Raw genomic sequence first — 14,105 nt, forward strand, 5'->3', positions numbered from 1 at the left:
TTCCTCTCCTGACAGTCATCCAGGTACCTACCTCCTACAACTTAGGGAGGAATACCTTCCTGTGGTTCTTATCTAACACCTCCTCATTTTCTGTATGAGCTCCTCTATGAGCTGCAACTCCAGTTCCTTAATCCAGTTTCTTTGGAGTTTCACCTTGTGCTGGTGTGGTTATCAGAGTGACTACACGTCTCCCAGACTTCCACATCTTACATAGGAAGCATACTTCTATCTCTGGACCCATTCTCAGCACATGAGCTATGTACTAACAGGGGGAAAAAAATAGGAACTTACTTGAACCTCTGCTTCTGCTTGCTGAAGTCTGTTAAGCCAAAGCCTGACCACTCTAACACTGTCCACTCACACATTAGCCGCTCCACTTAGACCTTACTACTTTTTATTGAGCCCCAGGTGAATGCCTGATAGATCATTATGATTGCAGCCCGCTGAAAAGTCCTGAAAGCACCTGAACTCTTTTTTTCAAATTTTATTTCCAGAAATTTTTTTAACCCCGAACCCTTGAGTCAGTGTTAGAATTACATAAATCATAAAATTATCCATAAAATAAAAACAAACATGGCAGAAATAAATATCAATATAATAACCATGTGTGTCTATTTAGAGCTCTAATAACAGAAAAGGCTGCCATTCAGCAATATCCTTCACCATTACATTCACCACTATTTCCCCCCCCCCCAGGAAACCTAAATATTTGCCCCATTTTTGTGTATAAATTGTTTGTAAGACATATATTCAAAAGCTACCACTTCGGCTATTTCTGTGACCCACTCCTGAAATGATGGTCTCCCCAAGTTCCTCCAAGTTCTAAGTATAATTAGTCTTCCTACCATTATACTTATCTGGATCCAATTTTGAGAGTGTTCATCCCCAAGTAACTCAAGTGTGTCTCCCAAGACAAAAAGTCTAGGGCAGAAAGGGAGTTGAATACCTGAAATATGTATACCTGAATGTTGAATACCTGATTGTGTAGCCAAGTTTCCATCGAACTCAATATATAAGTTTGCTGATGACACAACAATTGTAGGCCGTATCTCGGGTAATGATGAGTTTGAGTACAGAGAGGAAATTGAGAACCTGGTGGCATGGTGCGAAGACAATAACCTATCCCTCAACGTCAGCAAGACGAAGGAATTGGTTGTTGACCTCAGAAGGAGTAGCGGACCGCACGACCCAATTTACATCGGTGGTGCACAAGTGGAACAGGTCAAAAGCTGTAAGTTCCTCAGGGTCAATATCACAAATGACCTGACTTGGTCCAAGCAAGTAGAGTTCACTGCCAAGAAGGCCCACCAGCGCCTTTACTTCCTGAGAAAACTAAAGAAGTTTGGCCTGTCCCCTAAAACCCTCACTAACTTGTATAGATGCACCGTAGAAAGCATTCTTCTCGGGTGCATCACAACCTGGTATATAAGTTGTCCTGTCCAAGACCGAAAGAAGCTACAGAAGATCGTGAACACGGCGCAGCACATCACACAAACCAATCTTCCATCCGTGGACTCACTTTACACCGCACGCTGTCGGAGCAGTGCTGCCAGGATAATCAAGGACACGATCCACCCAGCCAACAAACTTTTCGTCCCTCTTCCCTCCGGGAGAAGGTTCAGGAGCTTAAAGACTCGTACGGCCAGATTTGGGAACAGCTTCTTTCCAACTGTGATAAGACTGCTGAACGGATCCTGATCCGGATCTGGGCCGTACCCTCCAAATATCCGGACCTGCCTCTTGGTTTTTTTGCACTAACTTACTTCCCAGTTTTCTATTTATGATTTATAATTTAAATTTTTAATGTTTACTAATTTTAACTATTTTTAATATTTTTAATATTTGTAATCCAGGGAGTGTGAAGCACAGAATCAAATATCGCTGTGATGATTGTACGTTCTAGTACCAATTGTTTGGTGACAATAAAGTATAAAGTATAAAGCATCATAATCCAAAATTCTTGAATTCTGGGACAGGACCAGAGAGCATGTACTAAGTCCCCTTTATCTGCCTCATAGTGCCAGTAGTCAGGGGTGTTTTTCAACCCTAATCTATGTCATCTTGCTGGAGTCCAATAGAAATGATGTAGGATCTTAAACTGAATAAGGCGCAGTCTCCGATCTCTTGACATTGTTTTGACATTTTTGCAAATTTTGTCCCACTCTTTTGTCTCAAAAGTCACACTCAGGTCTTTTTCCCATGCTCTTTTAAGACCCAACAGAACTTTGTCCCCAGAGATTTATGTTAACGCTGAATAATAAGTTGAAGTTTCGTGACCTTTACTATATGCAGCCAGTACAGTAGACAGTATCGTAGCAGCTTGTGGGGGTTGCTGTGCAGAACCAAAAGTTGTATGTAGCAAATGGGGCAGTTGAAGTTATCTCCAAAATTGTGACCTAGAGATATCATACTGTTGGATTAATTGATTAAAAGATTTTAAACTATCACCATTATGAAGGTCTCCCAATTTAATTATGCCTTTCCCTTGCCACTCCCTCCAGAAGAAAGGAGACTTATTAATACACAACTTTGAATTCATCCAGGTACTTGAGGCTTCATTCAAATATGGATTAAATTTAAATAATCCGCTATTTTATTCTAGAACAAATGCATATGCGATATAATTGGGTGCCACCTTGCCTCAGGAGGTAACTTGATGGACAAACATTGTAATGGAGGGATGGGAGGAAGAGCAGAACACTCAATACGATACCAAGGAGGCGCTCTCTCCGGAGGAAGAGACCAACGTGCTAAATGTTTAAGAGTAAAGGCATAATAATAGTATATTAACTTTGGCAAACCTAAGCCCCCCCCCCCTTTCAACTGGCAATTGTAATTGTTAAAGTTTAAGCGTGGGCGTTTACCATTTCAAATAAAAGCCTTAGTTATTTTATCAAACTGCTTAAAATATGTTAATGGAATTTGCACTGGTAATGATTGGAACAGATAATTAATCTTTGGAATGTTATTCATCTTTAAGGCATTCACTTTTCCTGACATTGACAAATACAGTGATGACCATCTGTCTACATCACATGAAATTCTCTGCAACAGTGGATCAAAATTTACCTTCACTAAATCCTTCAATTGAGGGGGGATAGTTAATACCTAAATATCGTATACCCTTCTTTGGCCAGTGAAATTGGCCTGGGTGAAAAGCCTCATTGTACATATTCAGCAGTCGTGGAGCTAGCTCCTCTGCATAGCATTTAAAAAATTCCACTGTAAATCCATCTGGGCCCGGAGTTTTCCCAGCAGGTAAGGTCTTAATCACTGATATAATTTCTTCCAATGTTATAGCGGAGTCAAGGTATTGTTGTTCTTTCGTCAACTTAGGTAACCCTAATGGCCTCAGAAAGCAATCAATTTCTTCCTCACTGGAGTTGGAGGTTGATGTATATAGGACCTGAGCTCTTTTTAAACCTTATGCTGTGTCACTAATGAATGACCTGTCATGCTGATTGCAGCCCGTCGATATTTAAGATAATATACTTATTGTAATCGTATGCCACCGCGAGGGGTCGCATATGTGGCAATAGTGCTTTTGCATAGGAATGTTATATATCTATATACACACACAAAACTTTTGATAGATGTTCCCATTAGCACAATTATGGCAAATAGTCTCCATAGTCTCTTTAATTTGCTCAATGTTATGAACTGGCACTGCTCTCAGCCCTCCCCTTCATTGGGTTCATCACTCCTCCTGCATGTATTGATCAGCTGAGCCTCAGCTGTGAAAATTTTGAGCCATTCCAGGGTGTTGTCACTTGACTGACAATTCCATTGCCTGGGCAATATCAGAGATTTCATAGTGGTTCAGTTTTTTTCTCACTTGGCGGTTTCGAGATCATGTATTAGGAGTTCTCTAAATGTTGTGATCCTGCAACAAGACCCCTCATACTCTGTGTTTGGCAGGTCATCTCAAATGGGCAGCAAAGTTGCAACCCTTTCATAAGAGTACTGATTCTGACTGCTAAAATGTTCCATTAAACTTTGGGATGCTGCTGTTCAGGAATAAGGAAATACTTGAAGGCAAAATATTTACAGAGATTTGGATAAAGTAGGGCAATGGGTTGTGGAGAGATGCAGACGGGAGAAAGGCCATTCTGTCCATGAAGTCCATGCTGACCTGTGCACATCCATCTATCCCATCTTCCAGTACTTGACCCATAGATTTTAACTGGATAACTTTACCAAGGATCTGTCATCTGGCCTCTGTGTAACACTGAACAAACCAGCGTTGTTGGGTCTTAATTGCCTCCTCTCCTTCACTCCATACACTAATCCTATTTGCCTACATTAGGACAACATCCTTCGATACCCTGCGTACTTATGTGTGTGTCTAAATACCTATTAAACAGAAGAATTACAGCTGAGTCCATCACCATTTCTGTCAGGGTATTCCAGATGTTAACCACCAAAATGCAGAATAATTAGAGATGACCAATAAGTGGACAATACGATTGCCATAACTCAGTTAACTATCATCTACATCAATATTCATCTACACAGAGACAAAAATGGAAGGAGCAATCAATTCCTCCTCGCTAATTTTTCCATCTATTCCAGAGCAATGCGGCAACCCTAATCAGAGTCAATTTTGTAATTTTTTTGTGCTGGCAAATAACCATTATCAACTGTCTGAAGTGTGTAATTAATAACCAAGTAACCCAACTGACCTAAAAGCTCTTTAACTACAAGAGTAACTCAGATATTTCATTTACTATGGGAGCATTTGGCCATGGGTTATGGATTATGTACAAATGAATATAAATCCCTAGTTTCATCAGGTATTGTGAAGCTGGATTCTTTGTTGAATTCTTTGAACTTGTTGGAACTGATTTAATCGATACTTTCACCACATTCAGCCTTCTGTTTTCCTTTCAGCATCTCCATGGGTGGATCTAACAAAAACTGCCAACAGGATTGATCTGTATGATGTTCGAAGAAGACCCTGGTGAGTGTGACTGGTATCAGAAATTCATACGTTCGCATAGCTTTCAGCACTCCTCAATCCTTAATGTGTATTTACAATAAAGCATCGAGGGAACGAAAAGAACCTTGTACTTATTTAGGTGCCTTAAGGAAGATTATTAATGCCGATGGATGGCTATTATATTCAGTCATAAGCTTTGGTTCTCTCCAACCCAGCATTCATTTATTCAAGTCGGTACTGATTTCTGAGTGCTAATGAGCACCTTTGCTCAAACTTGCTTTGTGAATTTACAGGAGCAGTGCAGTAGAAAGCTGATTAACCAGTGTGTACTGATAAAGGCACATTACCAGGGTGTTGAAGGCTTACTCGCTGCGATGTAGAGCTTAGTCATTTGCTGTGCTTTTATTTGGTTTACTGAAAGTCTGTTTTGGGGAAGTGAAAACAGCATAAAACGGGTGCTCAAATCAATTGTGTGGATTTTATTTAATCCTTTAATTGTCACACAACATTGATTGAATCACTATTCGAGCACTTCCAGTGTGGTCAATGTCTACATGTCTATGATAAAGCACCTTGCGATTTAGCATGGGAGGTGGCTGTTCATTTCTCTCTGTGCAAAGCCACGTCAGCTGAGCTGGTGGTGAGGAGTGTGCTTTGCTGTTCCTCAACAAAGGAGAATGAATTAGAGACAGTAGATGCAGAAACATGAAAGATTTTTTTTAATCTTTAAGAATAAAAGCAGCCTTGCACCATTCAATGCAAATTCTGTGTTGAGGCTGACAAAAAGATGCTGTTTTTGCATAGCTATCTGTAGAATAATGCACCTTTGGCAGCTTGTCTCATATTTCTACATTCACCTTTTGGCTGCTCCTTGTGCTGATAAAGACGTGTGCTTTAACCTTCCCGTGTTCTGATTCTTTGGACCATTATAACATCCTGAATGATGAGGATACGACTAACCTCTACAAAATTTATTAATGAGTTTCAATTATAAGAATATTGCAAATATTGCCCCTCAAGTTGGGTCTTTATTCTTTGGAGTGTGGAAGGTTGAGGGGGGACTTGATAGAGGTATTTAAAATTATGAGGGGGATAGATAGAGTTGATGTGGATAGGCTTTTTCCATTGAGAGTGGGGGAGATTCAAACGAGGACATGAGTTGAGAGTTAAAGGGCAAGAGTTTAGGCGTAACATGAGGGGGAACTTCTTCACTCAGAGAGTGGGAACTTATTTACTCAGAGAGTGGTAGCTGTGTGGAACGAGCTTCCAGCAGGAGTGGTTGAGGCAGGTTTGATGTTATTGTTTAAGGATTAAATTGGATAAATATATGGACAGGAAAGGAGTGGAGGGTTATGGGCTGAGTGCGGGTTGGTGAGACTGGGTGAGGGTAAGAGTTTGGCACGGACTAGAAGGGCCGAGATGGCCTGTTTCCGTGCTGTAATTGTTATATGGTTATATGTGGTATTATTTTATCAAAATAGACTTTATTCATCATTAAAAAAGATACAAGATTAAATTGCACAATTCATTTTAATTCTTATATTCATAGTCACTGTTTTAAGCAGTGTTTTGTTTACATTTCTTAAAACCAATAACACTTTTGCCACTCCTGCCCCCTGGGTGGTTCATTACTACAATAATTCAGGAGCTTCCTCACCCAGCCTAGCCTTTCCCTCTCCAGTAACAGACAAACCCTATACTGTGGTCCTTCCCCACCAGACCCTTGCATTCCCCAGCTCCAAGTTGCAGCAATTAGCACACAGCTCAACTTCTCCCAGCACTTGTCAACCATCAGCAAGCCTAAATGAGCAACGGTGACTTTGCATTTTGTCTCCCACCTTTTGAGGATGTGCACAGCTGACTCGGCGTTATGGTAATATAAATCTCAAGACTTTGTAAATAACGAGATAATAACATAGACTTCAAAGAATTTTATGTTCAGCAGCTTATTAATATTGCATAAACTTCAGTTTGTGATCTCTTCCATTCAAGATACTTAATTGAAGCATTGAGGGGACATATATAAATTCTGCTGTTCAGCTTGACTTTCCACCACATGATCAGAATGCGAATTTGCCTCAGGGGAGGTTACAAGCAGGTGCAGTTGAGGCACTGGGAACCAGAATTAAACAGGCTTGGGGAGAGATTGACTGCCTTCCCTGAAGAAATTTCAAACAAAAGGGGACCCTCAATAGGATGATATAATAGAGGAAGGGAATAGATGACAGAGTTGAGGAGAAAATGCATATTTTAGTATCAAATTGAAAATTTATAAATGGGATAATGAGTACAGTTGGTCAGTGGAATGTCCTGCATGCTGTTCTCCCAGTTACTGTGAGGTTTGTGTGGGTGGAATCGAAGACATGTACAGGCATCAACTATTAATTAATACGTTGCTTGCAGCTCAGTGTGCTGAGAGTGTCAATCAAATATAATGAATAATACACATGTGCCGCCTGAGTCTAGTGTCTCCATGCCATAGTGTCATGCTCTGTGTCTCAAAGGTGCTCAATAGATTCTCTTTTTTTTATTATTCTGCATTTCCACGAAACCTATAAGTGTTGCTGTAAATCTTATGCAAATTGCTGAAGAATTGGGAGCAGAATGCCTGACCTAGTCATTTTAATTGCAGTGTGTTGGAACACATTAGAATAGCTGCAGTGAAAAATATCACATTTAATTACAGTACTCAAATGTGGTTTTGAGTTATTTGATTAAAGATCTGTTTTTAAACTATCTATATCTGAATTAATTTTGCTCCAGTGGTTTTGGAAATTGGAATTTTCAGGCTGCTGAGTAGAATGCACAAACAAGGCAGTGAACCTCACTGGTGATAGCCTCTCCTGGCCATTAGCACTAATACTAAGTTAAATGTCTGGCACCGTACAAGATAGAAATGATAAACTGTAGAGTGTTACATGATGTTTGAGAAGTCACACTACCTATGAAATACTGTATTAGGGTTCAGAATATGTTCTGGATATGTTGTATATCTGAAAGAGAAGGGAAACATTGGCTAACAGAGAGTTATCTTAAAAGCGCAAACACGAGGAAATCTGCAGATGCTGGAATTTCAAGCAACACACATAAAAATTGCTGGTGAATGCAGCAGGCCTGGCAGCATCCCTAGGAAGAGGTACAGTCGACGTTTCCGGCTGAGACCCTTCGTCAGGACTAACTGAAAGAAGAGATAGTAAGAGATTTGAAAGTGGGGGTGGAGGGGGAGATTCGAAATGATCTTCTCCTATCACTTTGGATCTCCCCCTCTCCCTCCCACTTTCAAATCTCTTACTATCTCTTCTTTCAGTTAGTCCTGACTAAGGGTCTCAGCCGGAAACGTTGACTGTACCTCTTCCTAGAGATGCTGCCTGGCCTGCTGCGTTCACCAGCAACTTCTATGTGTTTTACTCATCTTAAAAGGATGACATTTTGGGAAGACTGGGAAGACTTGACTTTTACTCAATAGATAAGCTGTTCAGGAGCAATATTATTGCAAAAGGAGTTCACCCGAGAGAGAAAGATGCAATCTATCTGAATATTTTCTGAAGTTATTTTAGCATAGCTCTTGTTTAACCTCCACATGCTGTGTTACTTCACAAATCTAGTTCACTCAATTGATGAAAGTGTAACTAATTTATTTTTCTTCACAATTCTCTTGGGCCACAACAGAGGTAGGGAGAGAAAGCGCGACTAAAAATAAATAATATAACAAATGCAAACTAAACTTGGTCTGATTTGAGGTCTCAGGCTAGGAGACACCTGGATATTGAGCAACACACAGAAAATGCTGGAGGAACTCAACAGGCCAGGCAGCATCTAGGAAAAGAGTACAGTCAATGCCTCGGCCCGAAACCCTTCAGCAGTCCTGTCCAGTCTGTGCTGCTCTGGATTTCCAGCATCTGCAGATTTACTCTTGTTTGTGACCTGGACACTGAAGTAGGTTTGATAACTCGGAGGAGGGGAGGGAGAACCCACTCAAATTTCCAGTGTCCAGATATCTTCAGATGAATCTTTCCTTTGTTCACACATAGAGTGATGGGTGCATGGAATGCACTGCTGGCAGCAGTGGTGGAAGCGGATACAATAGGGTCTTTTAAGAACCTCTTAAATAGGTACATGGAGCATAGAAAAATAGAGGGCTATGCGCTAGGGAGATTCTAGGCAGTCCCTAGAGTAGGTTACATGGTCAGTACAACATTGTGAGCCGAAGGGCCTGTAATGTGCTGTAGATTTCTATGTTGTATGTTCTGTGCCTCCCAGAACGAAACCTGAAATGTCCATGCATTGGTGATCCCAGACCATGCAAAGCAGATAGTTAAAACTTACTGCCATTACTTTTGTGTTCACCTCAAGTTTTAATATATACAGAAATAAACTTTGGAATAAATTCTCAAAAGGCAAATTCGCACAGAAATCACCTTTTAGATATTGTGAGGGCTGGACAAAGTTGGCAATATATTCATTACTTTGATAGGGGAGCAAACTTAACTCAAGCAGTTTAATTAGTTATAAGTAAGTCTTGTTGCCAGACTTGTATCAAATAATAAACAATTATTTTAGACTTTGATCTGAAGGATATACTGTAATTATTTTCCGATATTACTCCTGGCTTCTGAATGCTATTTAAAGCCAGTTAAAAGATAAAGTGCAACTAAATGAGCAAAAATTAAGAAAGGAGACCAATAATTAAAAGTGACTGACAAGACTAGTTGATCAGTTTCAGTCCTGTTGTTGACTGTAAGTACTCCCTGTACCTAATAAAGTGGCCACAAAGTGGATGTTTGTGGTCTTCTGCTGTAGCCCAGCCACTTCAAGGTTCAATGTGTTGTGCATTCAGGGTTGCTCTTCTGCACAGCACTGTTATAACGTGTGGTTTTGTAAGTTACCACCACCTTCCCGTCAGCTTGACTCAGTGTAGCCATTCTCCTCCCACCTCTCTCATCAGCAAGGCATTTTCACCATCATAACTGCTGCTCGTTGGATGCTTTTTGTTTCCCTCATCATTCTCTGCAAACTCCAGAGAACAGGAGATTGGCATTTTCTCAGATACTCAAACCACCCTGTCTGGCACCAACAATCATTCCACAGTCAAAGTCACATAGATCATATTTCTTCCTCTTTCTGATGTTTGGTCTGAACAACAACTGAACTCTTGGCCATGTCTGCATCCTTTTATACATTGAGTTGCTGCCGGATGATTGGCTAATTAGATATTTGCATTAATGAGCAAGTGTACAGGATGTTCTAATAAAGTGTAACTACATTTAATTATTCAGAGATACAGTGCAGAACAGGCCCTTCTGGCCCTTTGAGTCTCATTGCCCAGCAACCCCATATTTAACCCTAGCCAAATCTTAGGTCAATTTAAAATGACTAATTAACCTACTAACCAGTACGCCTTTGGACCAAGGAGGGACCCAGAACACCCGGAGGAAGTCCTGAGAGGACACACAGGCTCTTTACAGATGAACACACTTTGAACAACATAAGCACCAATACATCTCCCCTTACTGCTCACCGATAGCCTGCTCATTGATTGGCAGCTATGATTGTTTCTGAAAGGAGGTAGTTCAGGAAGTCAGGCATGGCTTCACATCGGTTAATTATCATCCTTGTGCACTGAAGTGTGGTGAAAGCAGAACTAATGTCAATCAAATATATTTGACATCAGAGGTTAGTCTTTTTTTCTGATAATGTAATTATCAAGGCATTGTAATGTACTAGATCTAATTACAATTGTTGTTCAAATCCAAACTATATTTATATATCCTTAGAAAGTTAATTTGGGTTCTTGAAATTCTTGACAGAATGGTGTGTGTTGATATGATACAGAAACTGGCAAATTTTGCCGAAGATGTGACTAAGCATTGACAGGGGGGGTGGGGGTGGGGGGGTGGGGTCAGAGCCTCTCCACTGAACAGACTATGTGACAGACACAGAGGCTGTCCATTAAGCGGTGTCCTCAGCTGGTTAGCAGCCTTCAATGTGGTTGACTGTGTCATCCTCCAACAACACTCATCTTTACCTAGTTGCTCGAAATCACATCCAACTGCTTCCATTCTGCACCTATTCAGTCATAGGAAGGGAGTCGCCTGCAGAGACCCCCTTAGTATTACCTCAATGGTTCTATTCTTGACTTCCTCCTATTTCTTATCCGATGCATACCGTCCACCATCTGAAAATGCATTCAGTTTTCCTTATGCATTCAGTTTTCCTTGTGCATGGAAACTCCCAGACACACCTCACCATCATCTCTTTCAACCACTCAGCTACTTGGGGTTTGTCAGATTGCTTGTTTAATATCCCACTCTGGAAGTCCAGAATGTTTTCCCTGCTGAGTATTAGGAAGGCAACAGTTTCCAGCTTCAGAACTGCCGCAAGTTCCAGTCCCTCACCGTTGAATCTGTTCCTTCTCCAGCAGTCCGTTTGCAACCTTGTTGCTTTTGTTAACATGAGATGCGTTGTGGTCCACGTATCTGCACTCCCTCTGTGAATGTGGTTAATAGAGTCGCCTGACTCTGCCTCAGCTCAGCTCATCTGCTGACAATACCCTCATTCATGCTTTTGTTGCCTCTAGCCTCGAATATTCCAAGTCACTTTTGGCTTTTCTCCCACGCTTTATTCACTGTAGACTGAGGTCGTCCAAAACCCTGCAGGTAACATTAAAAAAAAACACCATGATCAGCTTCCTGCTCCTGCCCCCCAGAGGCTGTTCTGCCCTTCAGTAAGATCAATTCTTTCATCCATCATCTCTGTGCTTCCTGTCTGCATTGTATTGATTCTAGATTTACATTCAACATCATACCTCTCTCAAATGCCTTGCCCTTCTCTGCCTTTGTCATCTCCTTCACTCCTATAACCATATAAAAGGTTACAGAGATTGCAGCACCTGACATAACTGTCTGCTTTTCTCCTTTAATAACTTCTTGATCCCTGATAATCCCTAATAATTCTTGATAATTGCTGACTATTACTAACTGTGCTTTTAACTACTGGATATGAAGCTCTAAACCCCCTTTCCTTACCTTCCTACTTTTGAAGTTCTCATCAGAAAATACTTTGCCCATTTTCGAAGGTGGCCTGGTGTCAAGTTTTGATTACTTTCTCTTCTGCCAGTGGTTGTTTGTGGAGCCCAGGGTGCTGTCAAAATGGAGGTGCCTATTGCAGAAAATCCCAGCACGGGTATCAAAGCTTTTTTTTTGCAGTCATTTTTAGAGAGAGTGAAAATACTTTCTCCCTAGATAATTCCTCCAAGGTTGGCTCAGAATAATTTGCTCCTGCTCCCATTCTCTGGGATGAGACCAGTGTGGGACAGATGGACTGAGTTGCAGGTGGGTCAGGGGGTGTTTGATGGTACAGATGGGAAGGGGTTTTGGGAGGAGGTACACTCCTTTTGCCGATATAGCGGGACTTCCTCTTGCAACTACGCGGTTCTCAGTGCCATTGGAATAACCCTCCATTTTAAGTGATCATAGACCAGGAATTTCCACACAGAACATTTTTTAATCCAAGTAAATTGAATCTATTTTTAAGGCACAGATTTTATACACTGTGGCCCCAGCCCTGACCCTTATGACCTCTGGATGTAGCCCAAATTTCAACCTGCCCCTCCCTCTGATAAAGTCTCAGTTCTGGCCCCATGCTCCGCCAACATAGCCCCTGGTCTGCGCCTTCACTCTTCCAGTGTAGGCCCAGCTCAGGCCTTACACCTGAGAGCACAGTGGGATGCAGTTTATATATGGTTACGGTGAAATCATCTTGAAAGGGAAGGGATAGACAGGACAATGACCGCAAGCAAGCAAGTGGCTGGCATGCATTGTTCCAGACGTGATATGCAATTACTGTGCCATGTTTTGCTAATCTCAAAGTGGGAATTTACATATTAAAATTCTTCACTTAATCAGAGATCACAAGTATTCTCCTGGGCTTTAAGTTTTCAGCAATTAAAACTTAACATTTCCTGTTCCCAATTTGAAGTATTATCATCAAGGTAAGCAAATTGGGAGATCTTTTAGCTTGCATCATATGAATTTTACATCATGTATCTCAAAGTGTTACAATTAACAACAAAATTATAATTCTGTGTTCTTAATTTACAGACTCATTCTCATTCTAGATTTGCATGTGATATACAAATTATATTATTTAAGTTTACCAAGATCCCATTAAGAAAAATCAGCTTGAAAGACTTTAGTGATTTCATTACTGTTGCACAGATGCACATCAAGTCAAACTTGGTGGAAGTATTCATTTTAGGAAATTAAGACAGGTGCCAAGGGAACGAGAGGCATATCCTATATGCAGACACCAACAGAGACGAAGCTAGTTAAGGATCTTGGGTTAGAGCTTGTTTGCTCACAGTTGGCTTACGCAAAAAAAACCTATTTGCAATCTAAATCTACAGATCCATGTAATCCAGTATGTTAAAGTTTTGGAATCTCATGCTAGTTTCATGAAGCAAAAATGTTGGACATACTCAATAGGTCAATCCATATCTGTGAAATGAGAAACAATCATTGTTTTGGGTCTGTGACGTATAAGAGAATTTCTTCAAGGTTGGAATTCACGTAAGAGAATGGTAGAGCTGCTAGTTAGTGTTATTGGATTTTCTTTCTTCCTCTTTCTCTTATTCATTATTATTGATCTGCATCCCAGTGTTCCAGTGAGCCATCCTCTGGTGGGTGTGTGTGTGTGTGTGTCCATTTGCATGCTTGTGGGGTTGCTTGTGTATGTGCAAGAGTGTGTGCACACACAACTATGTGAATGTGTGTATGTGAGCTCGGTGGAGGCTTTGGGGTTCTAACGTTTTAACTGTCATTCATTCTTTGGGGCACTTCTCTGTTTTCGTGGATGTCTGCAAAGAAAAAGAATTTCAGGATGTATATTGTATACATTTCTCTGACATTAAATGTACCTATTGTTTGTGTATAATTGCATGTGTACGAGTTGTGTTAGTACGTGTGTGTGCATACGCACATGCTTGTGCATGAGTGTGTGTGTGTGTGTGTGTGTGTGTGCAGATATGTAAGTTCATTGCATGCTTGCATGAGTGTGTGTGTGTATGCCTGTACATGTGCATCTGTGTATGAATGTCTGTGTACATGAGTTTACATGTGTGCATGCGTCTAAATGTAGTTGTGCATCTGTATGTTCATGTAAGTATCTA

The 14,105-nt window shown here is 40.8% G+C and overlaps 1 protein-coding gene across 3 annotated transcripts in view; it reads left to right on the forward strand.

Annotated features, from left to right (window-relative positions):
• Positions 1-14,105, forward strand: part of LOC134359480 (voltage-dependent calcium channel subunit alpha-2/delta-1) — a 761,998-nt gene that overhangs the window by 482,285 nt on the left and 265,608 nt on the right. For all 3 annotated transcript variants that reach the window (XM_063072791.1, XM_063072789.1, XM_063072790.1), the window contains exon 8: positions 4,891-4,960. In XM_063072791.1, the coding sequence (XP_062928861.1) occupies positions 4,891-4,960 (70 nt within the window). The remainder of the gene's footprint in view (positions 1-4,890; positions 4,961-14,105) is intronic.

The sequence above is a fragment of the Mobula hypostoma genome, chromosome 20 (assembly GCF_963921235.1).
Source record: "Mobula hypostoma chromosome 20, sMobHyp1.1, whole genome shotgun sequence".
Lineage (NCBI taxonomy): Eukaryota > Metazoa > Chordata > Chondrichthyes > Myliobatiformes > Myliobatidae > Mobula > Mobula hypostoma.